Source organism: Danio rerio, chromosome 24 (assembly GCF_049306965.1).
Source record: "Danio rerio strain Tuebingen ecotype United States chromosome 24, GRCz12tu, whole genome shotgun sequence".
Lineage (NCBI taxonomy): Eukaryota > Metazoa > Chordata > Actinopteri > Cypriniformes > Danionidae > Danio > Danio rerio.
In genome coordinates this window covers 25,013,178-25,034,154 of record NC_133199.1, presented here as the reverse complement: position 1 = coordinate 25,034,154, position 20,977 = coordinate 25,013,178, and the positions used below count along the sequence as shown (strand labels likewise).

At 34.1% G+C, this 20,977-nt stretch overlaps 1 protein-coding gene and 1 long non-coding RNA gene across 8 annotated transcripts; one reads left to right on the top strand and one right to left on the bottom strand.

Moving 5' to 3' along the window:
- Positions 1-515: 515 nt before the first annotated feature.
- Positions 516-9,617, bottom strand: LOC137489236 (uncharacterized). The gene is made up of 3 exons (XR_011008629.2): positions 9,529-9,617; positions 9,403-9,452; positions 516-602 (listed from the first exon to the last, which is right to left on the bottom strand). It is a non-coding gene; the product is annotated as an uncharacterized lncRNA (long non-coding RNA).
- gramd1c (GRAM domain containing 1c) lies at positions 3,850-20,912 on the top strand. 7 transcript variants are annotated; one of them, XM_021473760.3, is made up of 19 exons: positions 3,850-4,076; positions 5,171-5,269; positions 5,618-5,692; positions 7,490-7,625; positions 7,759-7,859; positions 8,674-8,769; positions 8,861-8,941; positions 11,024-11,148; positions 11,255-11,414; positions 11,900-12,059; positions 12,141-12,287; positions 13,035-13,153; positions 14,425-14,567; positions 14,650-14,753; positions 16,414-16,587; positions 16,754-16,823; positions 17,584-17,703; positions 17,787-17,892; positions 19,885-20,912. In XM_021473760.3, exons 2-19 carry the CDS (start codon positions 5,177-5,179, stop codon positions 19,951-19,953), a joined length of 2,079 nt encoding a protein of 692 aa, XP_021329435.2. In that variant the 5' UTR covers positions 3,850-4,076; positions 5,171-5,176; the 3' UTR covers positions 19,954-20,912. The 7 variants fall into 7 exon arrangements, with proteins under 7 accessions (XP_021329435.2, XP_021329434.2, XP_073796762.1 ...); XM_021473759.3 differs by having other exon boundaries at positions 5,168-5,269; XM_073940661.1 differs by lacking the exon at positions 8,674-8,769.
- Positions 20,913-20,977: the final 65 nt, after the last annotated feature.

Here is a 20,977-nt window from a genome sequence, read left to right as displayed (position 1 = left end):
TTTGTTGGCTACACATCCCTGTTCCACCACATCCCAAAGGTGCTCTATTGGATTGAGCTCTGGTGATTATGGAGGCCATTTTAGTACAGTGAATTTATTGTCATGTTCAAAAAAACAGTCTGAGATGATTCCCGCTTTATGACATTGTGCATTATCCTGCTGGAAGAAGCCATCAGATGATGGGTACCCTTTGGTCATAAAGAGATGGACATGGTCAGCAACAATACTCGGGTAGGCTGTGGCGTTGACACAATGCTCAATTGGTGATACTAATATGCCCAAAGTTTGCTAAGAAAATATCCTCCATTACACCACCACCACCAGCCTGAACCGTTGATACAAGGTAGTATGGATCCATGCTTTTATGTTATTGATGACAAATTCTATACCTACCATTCGAATGTCAGAAATAGAGATTCATCAGACCAGGCAATGTTTTTTCCAATCTTTTATTGTCCAATGTTGGTGAGCCTGTGTGAATTGTAGCATCAGTTTCCTGTTCTTAGCTGACAGGAGTGGCCTCCACTGTGGTCTTCTGCTGCTGTAGCCCATTCGCCTCAAGGTTCGATGTGTTGTGTGTTCAGAGATGCTCTTCTATATACCTAAGTTGTAACAAGTGGTTGTTTTAGTTACTGTTGCCTTTCTATCTGCTGGAACCAGTCTGGCCATTCTTCTCTGACCTCTGGCATCAACAAGGCATTTGCACCCACAGAACTGCCGCTCACTGGATTTTTTATTGTTTTTTTTTTACTATTCTCTGTAAACCCTAGGTTGTGCGTGGAAATCCCAGTAGATCAGCAGTTTCTAAAATACTCAGACCAGCTTTGAGTGTGAATATGTGGATGTAATTTTAAGTTTGAATGGAATTATTCATTTCTTAAATTAAAAATGAAGCTTTTAGGCATTTTGCATAAGTATTGTTTTAGAAAAATCATAAGAAAGAATAATAGTTAGGTTACAGAAATAAATAGAATAGAAATGTGGAGAGAATTGACAGTAAATGTAAAATGTGTTACTTTCTGTTCTACTCCAAAAGGAGATGTTTGGCTAGCTCATGGTTGGTTGGCACTCATCATTTCACTCCTGTTTTGTACTGTGTAAATACTGCTTTAAAAATACATTGGGTGGTTGTGATGTGTTTTCAGCACTCTCTAGGAAGCAGTTCTTCAAGTATTTCTCGTTTTCATTGTGCAACCAAAAAACCATGTACTTTTACCTATTATGGTATTATATAGTAAAACTAATAATTATTCCCATATTACAATTATTACTCCTATATACAAACTTTACATTGCATCCATTACAACATCTAGAATTTAAAAGTAGGCATTGATTAAAATACAAATAGGACATTTATTTAGCATATGTACAACTGATCAAAACATTTGAGTCCATTTATTATGCCAACGTGACGCCTACATGCCACATCATGCCCTTTAAGCGTGTCACTGTCTTAGAACATCAGGTTTAAGTGTCATCTATTTACTCATGTCTTCATGATGTCAGTTTGCATAACTGGTCTTGCAGCATTTTCTAATCCTGAAACCAGAATGTGGTTACTCAGGATCCCTGCCCTGGTTTCTTGTCTATACAGTTTTAACACTTTCTAGTCTTATCACTACGTGTTACATAAACATCTACAACTAACATTTGTCTATGATTAGGTTTGTTTAACTTTACTATCTTGCTATAGGTCAAGTCAAAAGCCATAGGTAAATCAAGTCTTCAACATTCACTATGATCTTCAGTCAGTAAAGAATCTGAATTTCATTAAAAAGTTCAGGATTGTTGTTTTTGAAGAAAGAAGGTGGTTCTTGCTGTCAAGGTGGCCCCTGCAACTTCAAGGAGTTACAGTTTCCTTCTAGTATTGACATGCATTAAAATGCGTCTCTTGTAAACACTTTACACTAGGTAACACCAACACAAGTATGACGTGTCCCCAATGAGCCTAAATGGAGAAACAAATTCAGGCCCCATCAGACCAATTCAGGACTGGAGAATGATGAATATAGGGGCGTCAGTGTTTATAAATAATTTATTTTTTGTGTTTTAACTTTTTAGGTCATTATTTTTCTAAAGCTGTAAAAAAGCGATGCCCTCACTTGAAAAAGCAAGTTGCTTTTAAAGTCTGCATGTCCTTTAGCCCCATATCCTCATGACAAACAGCTGCGCCTATAAGGGCATTCGCTGCATAAAACATATGCTTGAATAGCTGGCGATTCATTCAGCTTTGGCGATGTCTGAAATAGAGACTAAGCCAAAGGAAAATGAATGAATGAATCATGACAAACATCCAATTGAAACATCCAACTGAATGTGTCCTGAAATAAGAAAAAAATGTAGGGGGTGCATGACTTCGTTCTTTGGGAAGTGATTGGATCATTGGAAGATAGGGGTTGCAAACAAAATGGGCAAAGATTGCAATAGTATCTGGATGCAGGCTTTATGATGCAAGCTGAGATTGCATTACTCAGCGATGCAATGTCAGACACAATTCACTCAATGGAGTGAGTGAAGTCACAGTGATGTATAGGGTTAGGGGTGGGGTTAGGTGAGCGCATTAAAAAAGCATTGGATGCAGCTCAGATTGCACTGCACTAGGTCTGCATCCAGACCCCTCTCAAAGATTGATGACAGCAGGGCAGAAACAAGACTAGCTCTGATAGCTCCGCCCTAAAGACATTCCATGTGACCAGAAGTGAAGAAATGTCATTTTGAGCAGGGAGGGGAGGTTGTGGTATTTTATTAAAGATAATGAGGTCAAATTAATTTTTACTAAATAATTCAGAGCACATATACATCATTTATAAAATGAATTACTATACACATGTAAAAAACAATAGTAAATTTAGATTTCGTGTTGACTTTAAGGCGATTAGCTGACTACTTAAAGTGAGTAAATTCATTGCTTTTAAAGCGATTTAGTTGACTTTCTTAAAAAAGTGAGTACCTGTTTACTTTATAGTGATTAGTTAACTTGTCAACTCTAAGGCAACAGGTTTACTCACTTTTTAAAAGTAAAGTAACTAATACTTTTTTACCATGTAGCTATAATGTAACACCTTATGTTTGCCTTTTATAGTGAGATTAAATATATGATGACAGATGCTGCTTTCAGCTTAATTTAAGCTGTTTACTAACAAACAAAATTATTCAAATTGCAGTGAAATAGCAGATGGTCTACTGCTGATATATTGCAAAACCTTTTTTTGACAAATGTAACTTAAAATGAAAATATGTGCCCCTCTGTAATGTAACATTGTAAAAAACCTTTCTGAAAAGGCATTAATTCAATTTACTTTTTGGCTTTATTATTCTGGGGTTTCCACAGCGGAATTAACCGTTAACTTATCCAGCATATGTATACGCAGTGGATGCCCTTCCACAATGAAAATAAAATTATAAATAAACTAAGAATTTTGAAATTGTATTGGTTCTTGCAATTGTATGTTCACAGTAGTGAACTTTTGAAATTGATCAAAAAAGTGTTAGAAATTGTCCTAAGACAAGAACGGGTGTTGATCAATAGTTTTAGCACAACTTTGCTGAAAGTTTTGATCTACTTTAAATGTTGACTACTGTATTTCATATTATTATTTCAAATTATTATGTATTTGTCATATTATGTATTTCAAATAACACATAATTTGTCACTTTGCGTAGCATTTTCAACTACTATAGGATGTTTAAAAACTCCCTCTCTCTTTCTCTGTTAATCTCTCTCTCTATCTCTCTCACTCACAGACAAAAGAAAGAAAATAGAAACAAAGGGAGTCATACGTAAAATATGCAAATTGAAAGCGTGCTTGTCCTCGCTGCTTTATGAGCTGGAGGAGTTTGACTGTAAGTAAACCTGTTGCCAGGTGTGAGTGAGTGAGAGCGCGTGGGTAGGACGGTCGCAACAACTGGGACAGTCGACACTGCAGCTCACTATAACCACACCAATCATCGCTGTCGAAAGTTTGAGAGCATTTGGAAAAACCCGCGACGACTGAAGTCCATGATAACCTTCTTACAGCGCTTAATGAAAACCTGGAACTCCTACAACCAGGACTTACTGAACACGAGCCATTCAGGTATGTTTTTTCTATACGAGGGGATATTAAAAGAGAAATTTGAATATATATGCTAATTATAACATGCAGACAAGTATTTGGATTTCACATATATAAATGCCATATAGGCTATGTCAAAATATTGCAAAAATTGCTGTTTGCATATTTAGAAAAAAAATTCAACCATTTGATTTGCAAATATGTAGGCTCCTTATTTGTTATATATTAAAGCTATAATTGTATATGTGTCTTCGTAAAAGGAAGTAACAATAGAACTATATTTATAGTTCCAATGGTTGAACATTTTTGGCAATTTTTACAATATTTTGAAATAATGTTGCATATATGACATTTTATTGATGTGAAATCCAAATACGAATTTGTATTTCATATATGTAATTTGCATGTATTTTCATATATTAGATTTTTATATAGGTCTGTAATGTTTATGTGAGCACTCGGAAATACACAATACAAAATAAATGCACAATACAAAGTAAATATACAATACAAAACAAATATACAATACAAAATAAGCTTCTTCCAGTCAATCAATAAATGCAAACTTTTAATTGCGCAAAAGCTTTTTTATAGTACATAAATGTTTTTTAGATTATTAAAATGTTATTTACACTAAAGAATACTTATTGTTTTACGAACTGGTCACCTAAATGTTCTTTAGGGAACCTCAAATGCTGTTTACATGGCATGGCATTGAATTTAGAAATTTGTATTTTTATGGTTGAAGAATGTCTACAAAAGAAAAAAATTTCTCTAAATAAAATTAAGCAACGCAGTCAGACAGCATATTTTAGTGAACATATTGGTTTTGTGAACTGACATTAGCAATGCAGTCAAATAGCATATTTTAGCATATTTTTGTGAGGCTATTGGTTCTGTGAATTGACATTAGCAATGCAGTCAAATCGCATATTTTAGTCAGTATATTGTTTTTGTGAATTGCCAGTTGCAATGCTGTCAAGTAACATATTTTAGTGAGTATATTGGTTTTGTAAATTGACACAAAATTATTATTCTAAAAGTGGTTTAGCAGAGCATAACCAACTACAACAAATCACTACTAACTAGGCTACTTATTTTTACTTTACAAGTAGAAAAGTATGACTGAAACTCCCAAACCGCTGATGGGCAATGAGCTCGCGCAAGAGAACGGTCAATCTGGGGAAGTCAGAGGGAGCTCAGAAGAACAAGAGGTGAGATTAAACATGCTGCTTTATTTACGTATAATATGCAAACACAAAAGAGTGTTTGTTCCCAGCTGTGAATGACACGTTGCTTCATGAGCTGCATGCTGGATTCTCACTGTAAACCTATTAATAGGTGTCAATAGGAACAATTGATTCTGAGAACAGCACGCCATTCACATTACTCACTGCTGTCAGAATTATATGCGCATTTTAGGATAGTAGAATGCAGTCATGCAATTGAATTTAATAGGCAGTACAGATTAATCTGACCATTAATATTAAAAAAGTTATTTTGTAAAGCTTTTATTAGCTTCTGCAAATTAATATTAAAGCTACTAAATTCTACTTCACCAGATGAAAGGCATAACCCAAACACCCAAACAACCGATGGGAAAAGCAACGGATGGGAAGAACCCAGAAGAGCAAGAGGTGAGACTGAAAATGCTGTTTCTGCTTGAATTATGTTGGCAGAAATCACATGGCAGCATTATATTAACTTCAATAGTACAGATAAGGTCATCTAATGGAGATTTATATTATACAGTTTGCTGTACTTTGCCCCGCAAAAGATAACAGACACACCGTATCATGATGAGATTACACAAATGACATTGATTGCTAAATGTTATGAGATATTATAAGCTCTTGGTCTATAAAATTGGTGTATCCAAAGAACATGCTGCTTTTACAGTTAACAGTCTACAGATTCACAAATTTATATTACAAATTTATGTCCTCATTAATTTATGTTCTCATTCATGTTCTTATGCATTTATTTTCTTATTTTTTAAAACAAATTTTTTTATTTGTTGGTTTATGTATGTTTTTATTTATTACTTTTTTTACATTTACATAATTCTATTATTTTTAACCTTTTTAACCTATTTATATATAGTTGAAGTCAGAATTATTAAACCCCCTGAATTATTAGCCCCACTGTTTATTTGTTCCCCCCAATTTCTGTTTAACGGAGAGAAGATTCCTCATTTAATAAATCATCTCTAATAACTGATTTATTTTATCTTTCCCATAATGACAGTACATCATATTTTACTAGATATTTATCAAGACACTTCTATACAGCTTAAAGTGACATTAAAAGGCTTAACTAGGTTAATTAGGTTAACTAGGCAGGATAGGATAATTAGGCAAGTTACTGTATAACGATGGTTTGTTCTGTAGACTATGGAAAAAATATAGCTTAAAGGGGATAATAATTTTTTTTTTTACCTTAAAATGGTTTTTAAAAAATTAAAAACAGCTTTTATTCTAGCCAAAATAAAACAAATAAGACTTTCTTCAGAAGAAAAAATATTATCAGAAATACAGTGAAAAAAATGAATGCAATGCTGGGTTGGGATTGTAGTTGACCAGAAACAGGAGTCACTGCAGAGTTTAACCGTGATTGAGTGAAAGTTTATCATCTGCATGTGTTTTAAGGCCTGTGACTGTGTGAGCATTTTATGAGACTTTAAGGCATTTTAATAGCCCATAAAAAGTTTATTAAAGATTAATTTATTAAATAATTTATATGATGAAGACAATATATTGTTGTTTTACATTTGATTATTCAATTTCTGCTTGCAAATACTGTTAGTCTCTCTCTAGAAAAACCACTATAAACCACTGTTTAATTCGCTTATACATTTGCTCAAATGTGATTAATTATGACTGTAGTTTGTTTATTATATGTATAATAAATGACATAAAATATATTTATATTTCAGTTCCCTAAAAATCATCTCAATCAACCTAAATTAATGAATTTGTTTTCTAAATAGAGCTATTTAAGTTAAATTGTATTTATATCGCAATATACAATTGAAGTAAGAATGATTAGCCCCCTTTGAATAAATTGATGAATTAATAAATTATTATTATGATTAATAATTCAGGGGGGGTAATAATTCTGACTTCAACTGTATATTGCGAAGAAAAAAATATTGCAATGTCAAATTTTTCCAATATCATGCAGCCTGCAATATTATCCAATATTAGGGCTGCATGATATTGGAAAAAATTGACATTGTGATATTTTTTTTTCTTTGCAATATACAGTTGAAGTCAGAACTATTAGCCCCCCTGAATTATTAATCATAATAATAATTTATTATTCAAAAAAATATTTATAGATTTTTTTCTTTATTTACTTATTTATTTGTATTAATTACTTTTATATATTTCATTAATTATGATTGATTAAATTGCTTTGATTTGACCACACAGGCTCTGGAAGTCACAGTGCAGTTCACAGCAGCACCTCAGTCTACTGATTCTTTGTATTATACAAGTTACAAACAGAGGAGTGACGAGTTTCGCAAGTTATTCAAAGAGGTTCCTGAGCATGAGAAATTGGTTGTAGGTAAGCCTGATAGAGGGAGACAGTGAGACATAAATAAACAAAAAAGTACACTTTACTATATTGAAAATGTTTGTCAGCATAGCCACATTATTTGTTTATTGGATGTTGTTTGAATGATTTATTTTTTCCCTAGACTACACCTGTGCGCTCCAGAAAGATATCCTGTTACAGGGACGCATCTACTTCACAGAGAACTGCTTATGTTTCTACAGTCATGTGTTTCGTGGAACAAAAGTAAGTTGTGCATTGTGAATAATCAAATAAAGAAAAAAATGAGGAGGTCATTTGAAAATTCTTACTTTCTGTGAATTTACTGAAATGATTCGGTATTAGCCTACTTTGACTAAGGTATTAATTTTTATTTTATTCTGTAAAGGTCTGATATATATATATATATATATATATATATATATATATATATATATATATATATATATATATATATATATATATATATATTTTTTTTTTTTTTTTTTATTAAAGATTTTACTCAAACTCACAACTAGATATTTTAAATCCACAAAAACTGACAATTTGTGGTCCCTTACACAACGAAAATATATATATATATTTCCCAAATGATGTTTAACAGAGCAAGGAATTATTCACAGTATATCTGATAATGTTTTTTCTTCTGGAGAATGTCTTATTTGTTTTATTTTGGCAAAAATAAAAGCTGTTTTTAATTTTCTAAAAAACATTTTAAGGTCAAAATTATTAGCCCCTTTAAGCCATATATATTTTTTTCGATAATCTACAGAACAAACCATCATTATACAATAACTTGCCTAATTACCTGCCTAGTTAACCTAATTAACCCAATTAAGCCATATTATCCAGTCAAATATTATGTACTATCATCATGGCAAAGATAAAATAAATCAGTTATTAGAAATTGGTTAATTAAAACTATTATGTTTAGAAATGTGTTGAAAAAATGTGCTCTGTGTTAAACAGAAATTGGGGAAAAAAAAAAACAGGGGGCTAATAATTCTGACTTCAACTGTAGTCTGATGTGAATGACAATAAATATGATTTTTGGGCTTAGATCATGGTAAATATGAAGGATATCATCTCAGTATCCAAAGAGAAGACTGCAAAATGGATACCAAATGCCATTCAGATCAGTACTAATTCAGAAAAGGTGAAGTTTGAAGATTTTGTCTGATGTAGATACGTTACATTTACTTATTTTGTTTTTAACTAAACAATGTATTCTGTCATTTATTTTGCAGCTCTTCTTTAGCTCCTTCTCAACAAGAGAGAAAAGTTACCAAAGTATATTTCGCCTTTGGCAGAATGTTCTGATGGAAAAGGTAATATTTGTTTTCAACATAGCCTATTTTTCCTGTTCAAGCAGCATTAACTGTGACATTTTAATTCCTCAACATATGCATAGGCCTATTTTGTTTGTATGCTTTTACTCTACAGAGCAATGTTTCACAAAACCAACTGCTAATACTAAAATATAATTTAAAATGAATATAATGCAGGAACAGATACAACAGAAGCAACCAACACACTGTCAAAGACCCAAGATTACAGCATACAGTGTCTCTTCATAGCCAAAACAAACTATTTCCTTGTGTTTGGTAGCCCAGGGTGGTTACTAACATGACATTTTAATACCATGTGAGACAAACAGACAGAATAATACCCTATAGACCTAGGGGTCAGGGATATGCTTCAGTGTAAACAACCTAAATCAGTAGGGTAACGTTACACTTGACATTTAGACATTTAGTTCATTGACCCCACTGAGGCGTGGCTTCCTTACCTGAAAATATGAAAATACTGCCTCTTTCCTATGCACGGGGAACTGCAGAGCTGAAATGACAGGGCAATTAGTATGGAGATATGATAAACGACTAAAAAGCAGATAAACTGTTAATAATTAGCTGACCACAAGGCGGCGCAGGTGTAGTAGTTCGTCTCTTCCTGATTTCACATATGAGTCTGACGGAGGAAACGCACAGGTTACTGGCGTTTAACAGGTGGGTGACATGGAGAGTTTTTTGACGGGGTAATTCAGCGAAAAGTTCAGAAGAACAGTTCACGTTATGGCGTTTCTTTGAACATGATATGTGATTGTAGCTATGTTTGGAGAATGTAGAGTTTTATGAATCCATAAAATGTTTTGCCTTCGGTTTGTTGTCTTAATGTGTTCGTGCCAGACGGCCTTGAAACAATTGTTTTACGTTACGTTTTGATTGTTAGTAACCTTTTACCTCCCCACGACGTTGTTGTTAATGTAGTTTTTATGTAAAAAAAAAACTATTTTAAAGTGACTTGTGTTTAGTTTTTTGTCACTTCTGTCGAACAAAGCCTTGCTGATACGATCTATTTACAGTTGCAGTGTTTTGATACGTCCTTGCGTTTTATTTCTATGGTAACCTTAGTTTACGGCAGAATTACGCAAGTGATGTTTGTAGAATTATGGAGTTTCTACAGTTAGTTAGTTAATAGTTAAAATTGCAAAATCATAAATTACTATGGCATATTTTTTAGTTAACTCATTCAAATGTTCGTTTTTAATGAAAACTTACCACCTGTTGATAAACACTGGTAATTATAGTATTTATTTCTGTGTATTTTTTTATTTAAATAGGCTATTTTTTACACGTATTTTGACATTTTAATGTGTAGTTAACTCAAAATGTACTGAACGTTAATTCTACTCATTTGAAAATATTTTGAACTCAGCGGTGAAGGTAATGAGCTAATTAAATACCTAATTACTTCAATTTAAATGGAGTAAGTTCACAGTACTCGTATAGATTAGTTTATTTTTAACTTAAATAGTTTGTTGCAATAAGTTTTCTCAAACGGTTTGAGTTGCCTTAACTTGTTTGGTTTTACAGTACTCAATTGATTTGAGTTATCTTAATGTATTATGTTTTTCTGTGCTCAAATTGCTTTGTTTACTCACGTGGATTAAGTTCACAGTACTCATTAGGATTAGTTTTTGAACTAAATTGGTTTGTTGCAATTGGTTTCCTCAAAAGGTTTAAGTTACCTTAACTTTTTGGGTTTTACAGTGTGGTAAATGTACTAATACATTTAAAAATGCTGTCATTTCTTTTTTAGAAATGGACTTACTCAATTTAATTGTTCAAAATGATATCAAATTATGTAATTCTAAATGGGTTTGCCTTCACAATTTCAGTATTTTGTGCATAATCATGCCAGTGTTGCTCATATTTGCCTTCTCTACGGGGATTGTCCTGGTCAGTGTAGCAGGTTAGGGCTGTTTTATGTTCTGTTTTAGATGAATATCAGTACAGGAACTTGAAAAGGCAGGATGTAAATTTATTATTTTTTTTGGCAGAAGAATTTGTTCAGGGTGGTGCGGAAACATCTGACAGTATGTTGCTCAATGTATGTATCTTCTCTTGCAGAAATTGACTAAGTTGGAGCTGTTGCAGATGGTTAGGCAACATTATGGCAACGACTTAGGATTGAGTCATGATGAAATGGAAAGTTTTCAAACATCAGTAGATACGATCACGCCTACCCTTCCCAGGTTAATCACATGCATGCATACCTATTAACATCTTCACATGTCGGCACCTGTTTGGACAACTGTGAGATCAGTTACTTGGTTTTTAGGACCCATCTCTTTGTTGCAGTCTGAATATGCGCGGAGAGGATTACACCGGGAGGCCAGAAAGGCCAACATCTCTTCGTCTTCCTCACGGAGAGCTAAATTCCTATGAGGCCTCCACACCACAAGGAGACGACACACAGTCTTCAGTGGGTCTGCACAGTGTGCTCTCAGCAAACGGAGGGGTATGTTAATGTGTGTTTTTGTCTTTAAAAATATTTTTGTGTAATGATGTGTGGGACTGGTTGATGAGTGGGGAAATTAATCTCAAGATTTGTTAATCCGTTAGTCTGTTTAAGATTCATTTTACCCAGCAATTTACATTCTGATAGAAAGATAATTTTTTAATATTGGTAAATTTGTGTATAAATTGAGGCACTGTTAATAGTGTGTTTGAGATGATTTTATTATTCTCAAAATATCTGTGAATACATCCTTTGAAGAAATTCCATTAAATAAAATATATTTTTATTTTTCAGGAAGAATTTTTTTTTAAACCAAATCAACAATTCTGAGATTTATCTTTTTATTGATTTTATTTCACTTTATTGATTGTAGTCTTCATTTGATATATTTCAAAAGGAAGACTAGGGCACTTTATGGTAAAGGGTCTGGAAAGTGGAGCTTATTTGAGGCATGTTATTAGTGTACCCATTTAATCTCTTAACAGGATGATTCTCTCAGCACCCCATCCCATCAGCTCAGTCCAAATCTGTCATTAAACCGCTCTGGGTCTGAACGGGTGTCAAAACGTTCCTCTTTCTCTCTGGATCTGAATGCTAATGAAGACCAGCTCTCTGACAACAGCAGATCTGACAGTCTGGAAGAGGGTACGTCTTGTGCACGTGTTGCTTGTCTCATTCCTTTGTCGTTTGATGCATTGTGTTTACATCAGTATTGATTTCTTGTAGTGGAAGAACGTGAAACCGCATCTCCGGTGTCTCAGGGAAGACTGTTTGTGAACCGGGTCTTTCACATCAGCGCTGAGAAGATGTTTAACTTGCTTTTCTCCGATTCTAGTTTCACAAGGAGGTTTATGGATATCAGGAAAATCACAGGCATGTTTCTTTTTTTCTTTTGACACTTTTACTAATATTCCATTTCTGTAGTTATTCTCATTCATGTAAAATTTATTGTTGCTAATCACTTATTTGTATGGGAATAGCTGCTAAAATTTAGGTAGTTTTGCTTGCTATTTCAACATAAAAAAATAGACTTTGGACTTTTCAAATGTAGAGTCATGTTTTTGTCAGCTTTTAGTTTCATTTATAGTAGTAATAAATTAATAATTCTGATTGTTAATTTCATAATAATTTCAACTATATGCAGAAAAACAAATTAAGAAAATATCCACTCATATGCAAGATTTATTTTACCACATCTTTGAACATTATAAGAACTGGTTAAACGTTAACGTTTTTGTGATTTTTTTTTTTTTTTTTTTTTTAAAGATTTATTTATTTATTTTTTAAATAGTTTCAGTCTATTGTTATTTTTTTCTATTTAAGCAAAAAAAATGGTATTGCATCACCGAGTTGAAGAACAATTTCTTGGCAACCACAAACATAAGTGATGTAGTTCATGTTTGGATGTGTTGCTCAAGCAGAATTATTTCAGGTTTTTTTTTTTGTCCTGGGCAACAATAAATTGGTTAAAAATTGTAGCAAATATATTATTCCATATTTGTTTTTCATATTTTTAGCATTTAGCTTCAGTTAAATGTAGCAGCTCTGGTATTTGCATACTTTATAATGGAGATATAGCTGACATATTCTTAATAGTAACTCAAGTGTTTCACCTGACAGGTATAACCGCTACCCCTTGGAAAAAGGAGGCCTCTGGCTGTATGAAACGAACTTTGAACTACACCATCACCATTAACAACCCTCTAGTTGGCAAGTTCTCCACTGCTACAGAGACCCAGGTTAGATTCACCGCTATATGTCTTTGTTACAAAACCTCCATGGGAACCTGAAGTTTTAAAGTGAGTGGACATTGGTGAAATTTGCGTAGTTACACAGTACAGATACAGAAGATAAAAAAAATTTAAATTGGAATCCAATTTTGGAGCTTAATTATTCATTTTTGGCTGTGAGAGTTGATGTCTAAGTGGATATATGCCTAAATTAAAAATAAAAAGTGTCTTGGAAAGATGTTCTGTTAAGCATTATGTTGTAACAGATTGTCTTGTGTATCGTTCTGTCATTGTCATTAGTAATATAAAACGTATGTAGTTGTTTCAGTCTATCTGTGTATGTCTGGCACTCATATGGTCTCTCAAGTTACTCAATTGTTTGTCAAAAAAGATTCACAAACCTTATTGAAAAACTATGATTCTTTGGTTGCACAGTTAACATGCAGTATTTGGTTTGTCACCATATATTTGGATTCAGTTTTCAGGAAAGAACTGCAGTTGTGGTCAAAATCTGTGAAATCAAGACAGTGAATTGGCATTAAATATTTTTGTGATATTATCACTTTTCACTGCTGAATTTTTTTTTTTACACTTTACAAATAAGAATTTAGCCACTTCCAAAATTTGCTGTCTGTGCTTTGTTTTGTTTTATTTGAAATTAAACCCATAAAACAATATAGTGTGCCAGAGCCGCCTGAACTGTGACACATACTTTAAAACAACAAAAATAGCCACCCCTTTATGTGTGGCAGGCAGTTGCATAAACAATACAGTGTTTGGTTTGAAAAAGAAAATGACTGTAGACATGATGCAATTACGGATTCACTATTTTAAGAGCTAACTATGCTTTTAAAGTTGATGGAGGCATTTAGATGAAATAATCAGATTATAACGTAATAATGGTGACTGGCTACGTTTAGACAATGATTGTGCTGTACACGCAGTAAAGCAGTTTTGAATACTCCAATGTCACATAATATCTATATTGACATGTAACCAAGGTCAGTCCTCTCGTTTAACTTATGATAGCTTTGACTAATGCATGTAATCATTGAGACCAGATGCTATTAAATACAAAGGCTGTCTCTTTATTGTACATGTATATGCAAATCTTAAATAGTCACCTATTCCAAGAGGTAGCCAGTTTATTCCATTTTCAACTAAACCGTATATGAATGGAACCATTTTTGACAATTCGAAACCTTACTCGCAGCCGTTTCATACTGCTGTGTAAAGTCATGTATAGGAAATGTTTTGATTTCTGTTCTTTGTAATTCTAGACATTATATAAAGAGTCAAGGGAGGGTCAGTACTACATGATAGATTCAGAGGTCTACACCCATGATGTTCCTTATCATGACTACTTCTACACTCAGAATCGCTACTGTATCATTCGTAACTCCAAGCACAAGTGCAGACTCAGGTGAGTGGTGTTCTTATATGTTTGTAAAACTTCTTACATTTTTGACTATTTAGTTAACTGTACTCTTGATATGTGTGTGCAGGATTTACACTGATGTCAAATACAAAAAGCAGCCTTGGGGTCTTGTTAAATCCTTTATCACCAAAAACTCCTGGAGTGGCCTAGAAGACTACTTTAGACACCTTGGTTAGTATAATCATTTTTTGGTCACTGATCAAATCAAAGCCAGTGACATGTTTTTTGTTTATTATTATTATTTAAAAATAATCCTAAACGATTGTAGCATGTCAGACTGCACTTTCATGGCTCCCATGTCTCACTGTAAGATCTCAGCCGTCATAAAGTAAGACTGAATGACAATGAAGATGCACCAAACATGGAAGAAAACTCTCCCGGAGTTTGACGTCTTCCACTTGACACTTGACACAGTTTGACACTTTCACTTTCCTGCGTTCTGAAATGATTATTCGCAGCAAACATAAACAATCTGTAGTGACAATTTTGCACACAGCACGCCTCAATAATTAAACCAGGAAGAAAAAAACTGTTTTGACATTTTTCCCGCGGTCATTTGAATTGTTGCATGGACTGCGTCATCAGATTTTGTTGATCCAACTTATTGGTTCTTGGAATGACAAGAAACAATTCGCAGCTGTGTTACACTGCAGCAAAGTGTCTGAAATCTTTTGACACTGCCAGAACTTCATCGGAGGGAAAATCGGATTGCAATGGGCATTAAACAGCTGTCTATGAACATGTCAAACCAAGGATCAAAGACCGCAGATTTTAGCCAAGGATTTCAACAATCTTTTAGGATTTCCCAAATTTGTTTCAGATAACAAAAAAGTGGCTGTAATCTCACAGTGTAAGCAGGGTTTTTAATGCATTATATTTGTTATACCACTGAAGCTGGTATGGCAATCAATAAATACTACAGTTTACACACAATATTCTCACATTAGTCAGATTGGTAATAATTTTAGTTTTTTATATGTGCCACATAGACTAAAGCAACTGGTTACAACTATTGAGTTTATTCACATTAGATTGATAATAGTTTTGTGTTTATATGAGGAAAAATTAAATGGTAAACTTGCAAAAATCTCATTATAATTACACTTAAAAGGTGCAAATAAACACACTGTCCCAGACAATTCATTCATGTTGACCCAACACAAATAAAATTTAAGCTAACTTAATTTAAATGGGTTGAACATAAAATAATGAAGTTGTCCCCATAAAATGTCAAATTTTAAAATGATGTACTTAAGCAATAAAACTAAAACTGAAATTAAAATGTTATTTTTCAAATGTAGACTAATAAAAATGTACATTAAATTTATAAATTTATTTTATTCAATTAACATTGAAAATATAACAATGAAAGCGATCAGAATATTAGTAAATTATATTGTAGTTCTTTCTAGGAGAACTACACCCTGGTGTGTTTGTATATGTCCTCTTTTACTGAACATGTCAAGAGAAAGGTTTATATAAACATGCTGTGAATCAACTAAAGTGAGCAAAACTGGAGACAATGAGCCAAGTCTGCAGTTTTGCTCACTTAGGTTGATTTACAGCAGTGTTTTTTACGTCCTGAAAAAAGCTAAATTAAATGAGTATTGAACATTAGTGACCTGATCAAAGTGTCTTGGCCCACTATTATCAGCACCATTTCCTACTGGTGAAATTCATCAGATGGATCCATTACCTGTAAGCTCATTTAATTACCAAACAACAGGGATGCCAAAGGCCAGATCCCTAAATTGATTCACTGACCTCAAAATAACCACTCTAAGCACTTGAATTAATGCACTTTTAATGATCCTCACCTCACAATCCACAGAGGCAGAGCTGCTAGATGAAGAAGCAGAGTTGACTCAAGGAAGTGGAGATGCTGGGAAGACGGGTGCTTTGCGCAGGAGAAGAAGAACGTATAGTCGCACCTTGCAGGAACACATGAAGCCGGCAAAAGCACAGTACAGCACAGACTCAGAACAGCAGAGGACTGGAACCATGGGTATAAACCTATATTTCTTGTTTTGAATACCAAAATCTCTACTAGCCTGCATAACTTTTGCACTGTTCAGGTGTATTTGGTTGTTTGTGCTTTTCGATACTTAAACATGATGTATTAGACTTAAAATGAAGTGCTAATATAATTATTACATAGAATTATATTACAGGTCCAATGGACATCAAGAACACACCACACCGATGGAACATCACTTCAGTTGTGTTTGGAATGAGCTTAATGTAAGGCTTCATTCATTCTGTTTAACCCCTCATACATTAGCAGTATGTACAGTAAACTCAGAGCTCTGACACTGACAGTGTGTCTCCTGCATAGAATAACTAATACAATTAATTTTAAGAACAATTCATAACTTATTTTTTCCATAACTGTTATTTAAAATTATTGTTGTTGTTTTTGTTGTTGTTGTTATTATTATTATTACTATTATTATTATTATTATTAGTAGTAGTAGTAGTCTCTACATGTTAAAAAATAGCAAATTCCACATTACGATTATAACAGTGATGACAGAGTGGAAGGATATTTTTTAACAATATTGTATTTTTTGAGCATATGAGCACTAAAATATTAACAGATAGATAGAAGACATTAAACAGACTTCATGATGCATAACATGAGTATAATAAACAGAACCCTGTAGTGCTTAAATAAGTTTGATTAATAGTTGTCGATTTTTGGTGTGTGTAGTTCAAATGTAAGTTTGCCATTAATTTAGGGTGGTTTCACAATGGCTCTTTTAGTCTTAGGTGTGCTTTACTTTTACATCACAATACAAGAAAGGTAGTGTTCGTTTAAAAGTTTCACTGTTTATCTCATTACTGTAAAACAGTACATTGGTAAGTTCACATGGCATATTCTTTATATTTTCTGCTGTGTTCAGTGTACTGACCATGACATAAATAGGAAATCTGTGTAAATGACGCACTTAACAATTGTTGTGAAATGTTTTAATGCATCTATGAATGTTTTGTCTCTCAGACTTTTTGTTCTAGTGGTTCTGAACTTGGGGCTCTTCTTCAAACTTTGGGCCATGGAAGATGTTGCTCACCGCATGTATCTCAACACTAAGCACAGAATGAAGGAGAGGGTAGAGTCCAGGTAAAGCTTTTTAAGAGACATTTGTTTTTGCTTTGTTTGTTGTAATTATTCTTTTATTAACTTAGCTTGTTTTTTTTATATAGTTTGCCACCTGACCTAGGGCCCAGACACGGTATGCCTCATAGAAGTCAGGAGGAAGTTCATTTACTGAGAGCGGTGCTGCAGGACTCCATTAACCTTCTTGAGCAGGTATGTTTTTTTTTTTTTTTTTTTACTTATCCCTGCAGCAAAGTGTATGCAAAACAAATGTGTGCACCATCACACGTCAGCGAAAAGCAATGCTGATGAGTAACTCATTATATGCAGTCTATATTTTGTAATAGCATAACAAAAATTAAAGCTATAGTATGTACCTTTTTAGAAAAGCAAGTAAGTTTAAATAAACATCAAATTTGAACCACTACAGTAAAAAATATATATATTTTTAGATTCATCTAGTTGCAAAGGACATGTTCCTCATTTTCATTAGTTAACCTAAAACTAAGATAACTAAAAGACTAGAAAACTAAACAAAAGTGACAAACACATAATCCCTAAAACTTAACTGAAAATTCATGATAGTTAATCAAAACTATTAATAAATAGTTAGTATTCAAAGAAGATAAAATACTACTGGTAATGGTTAACTTTTCACCTTTTTCCAGTTGAGAAATTCCTGGTGTGATGTATTATACACTAAATGGTCCCTTTATTAGGTACACCTTACTAGTACCGGGTACTAGTACCCACTCATCCTTAGTGGCATAGATTCAACAAGATACTGGAAACGTTCCTCAGAGATTTTGGTCCATATTGTTATGATAGCATCACACAGTTACTGCAGATTTGTCGGCTGCACATCCATGATGCAAATCTCTGGTTCCACCACATCCCAAAGGTGCTCTGTTGGATTGAGTTTGGTGACTGTGGAACTCATTGTTCAAGAAACCAGTCTGAGATGATTTGCACTTTATAACATGGCACTTTATCCTGCTGGAGGTAGCTATCAGAAGATGGGGATACTGTGGTCATAAAGGCATAGGCATGGTCGCAAATAATACTCGGGTAGACTGTGGCGTTGACACGATGCTCAATTGATTCTAATGGGCCTAAAGTGTGCCAAGAAAATATCCCCTACACCATTACAACCACCACCACTAGCCTGAACCGTTAGTACAAGGCAGGATGGATCCATGCTTTCATGTTGTTGACTGCAAATTTTGACCTTATCATCCGAATGTTGACGCAGAAATCAAGACTCATCAGACCATGTAACAACAGTTTCCAGTTCTTAGCTGACAGAAGTGGCTTCAGGTTGAGTTTTCTGCTGCTGTAGCCCATTCGCCTCAAGGTTGGACGTGTGTTCAGAGATGCTCTTCTGCAGACCTCAGTTGTAACGAGTGGTTATTTGAGTTACTGTTGCCTTTCTATCAGCTGGACCCAGTCTGCCCATTCTCCTCTGACCTCTGGCATCAACAAGGCATTTCTGCCCACAGAACTGCCGCTCACTGGATATGTTCTCTTTTTCTGACCATTCCCTGTAAACCCTACAGATGGTTGTGTGTAACAATTACAGTACATCAGCAGTTTCTGCAATACACAGTCCAGCCTGTCTGGCACCAACAACCATGCCACATATAAAGTCACTTAAATCACCTTTCTTCGCCATTCTGATGCTCAGTTTGAGCTGCAGCAGACTGTCTTGACCATGTCTACATGCCTTAATGCATGATTAGAGTTTTGCATTAACGAAGAGTCGGACTGGTGTACCTAATAAAGTGGCCTGTGGCTGTATAATGCACTTTAAGTTGTGTGGGATATTGACAAGAATAAATTCACTCTGATACAAGATAAACCTAATTATTTAAAAAAATAATTGGGTAAATAAGGTAAATTGAGTAAATAAATGGAATTAGGTGAATTAAAAATAATGTAAGAAGTAATCAAATAGTTGTCAGAATGCATTACCTAAATCTATTACATGTGCAAACTACAGTTTTTAACATTTCACATTCATAATACCCTACAGTTTAGAAGTAATCTGCCTAGCACTGGTTGGATGTTCTTTCCTGTTTAACTAATTCTTGACCAATTATTTGTTTTATATTTGTTTTGCCAGTTTAAAGAGGCCTAATGCATAAATTCTTTTGGAGAAGAGGTCTCTTATGTGCAAATTGTTTTTTTTTTTGTGCTCTTCCACAGCTCCGCAGTTCACTACTAGTGCTTCAGCAGAACTTTCAGGTGTACAACAGAACCTCCTCTCCACTGTAAATGGTTTTGAGTTTGGTGACCCGACAGCACAAGGGTATTCATCCCATAAGACCTGCCCGCTTCTGAGGACTGTTGCCATAGGGGCACTGCCACCCCAGGGCAGAATCGTAGCTTGGTTCATCGTCTCTTAGGCCAGGTTTGTTGCCGTTGGACGTTTTTTTATTTTGAAGCTTGATTTCGTCCCAGAGGAGATGTTCACATTTAAAGACTGAAGATGAAAGAGAATTTGTGAACTTAAAGCTGAAGGAGAAGAGTGGCTGTCTTTTTCTCGTTCTTCACAGTTGATGTTGCTGCAGTGAAAGCAACAGTGATGTAGCAGGTTGCGAAACACAATAATCTCTGGGATGCTGAACTACAACCAAGCCAGATAAAACAAAAGAAACCAAAAAAAGTCTTGGACTTAAGGGGTTTGGTGTGGCTGCAAAGGGTATCTGATGATTGAGCTGGCAATGCAGGCCCGTTGCCTTTGGTTCATGTTAAAGGTCTGCCTAACATTTGCTCTTGTGGTCTTTTTTTTCTTGATTTAGACCGTTGTTGTCTTAAGATACATCTAAGAATTTATTAAAGCAGGGATCAACACTGACAAATGATTGTGAAATTTGTATATTTGTAGATTTTTGGATACACATCCGGTTTTTAATATTGTGTAAAGGTACAGCTTTATGTGGAGAAGATAAAGAACTGGAGGTTTAATGTAAATGGAGTGGTGATGCTTTATGTACCTAGAAATGGTTTACACCTTTTGGTTGTTGAGCTTTTAGATACTATATTGTAACTACTGTGAAATAAACTTGTGAATTCTGTACAATGGACAAAGTAAACGTTAATTTATTAAAAGACGATGTGTAATTTTCAAGCATTTATATATGCTTTTTGTTTTGGATTATTGGCCCGTTTTCATCAGAATTTTTAAAAAATTTCTTCTGAAACTATTTATAAATAAAAATCTCATCACATTACAATGTTTAAGTTGTGATCATTTTTAATTTACAGTAGCCAACATTTGATCAAAAAGGTTTATTAA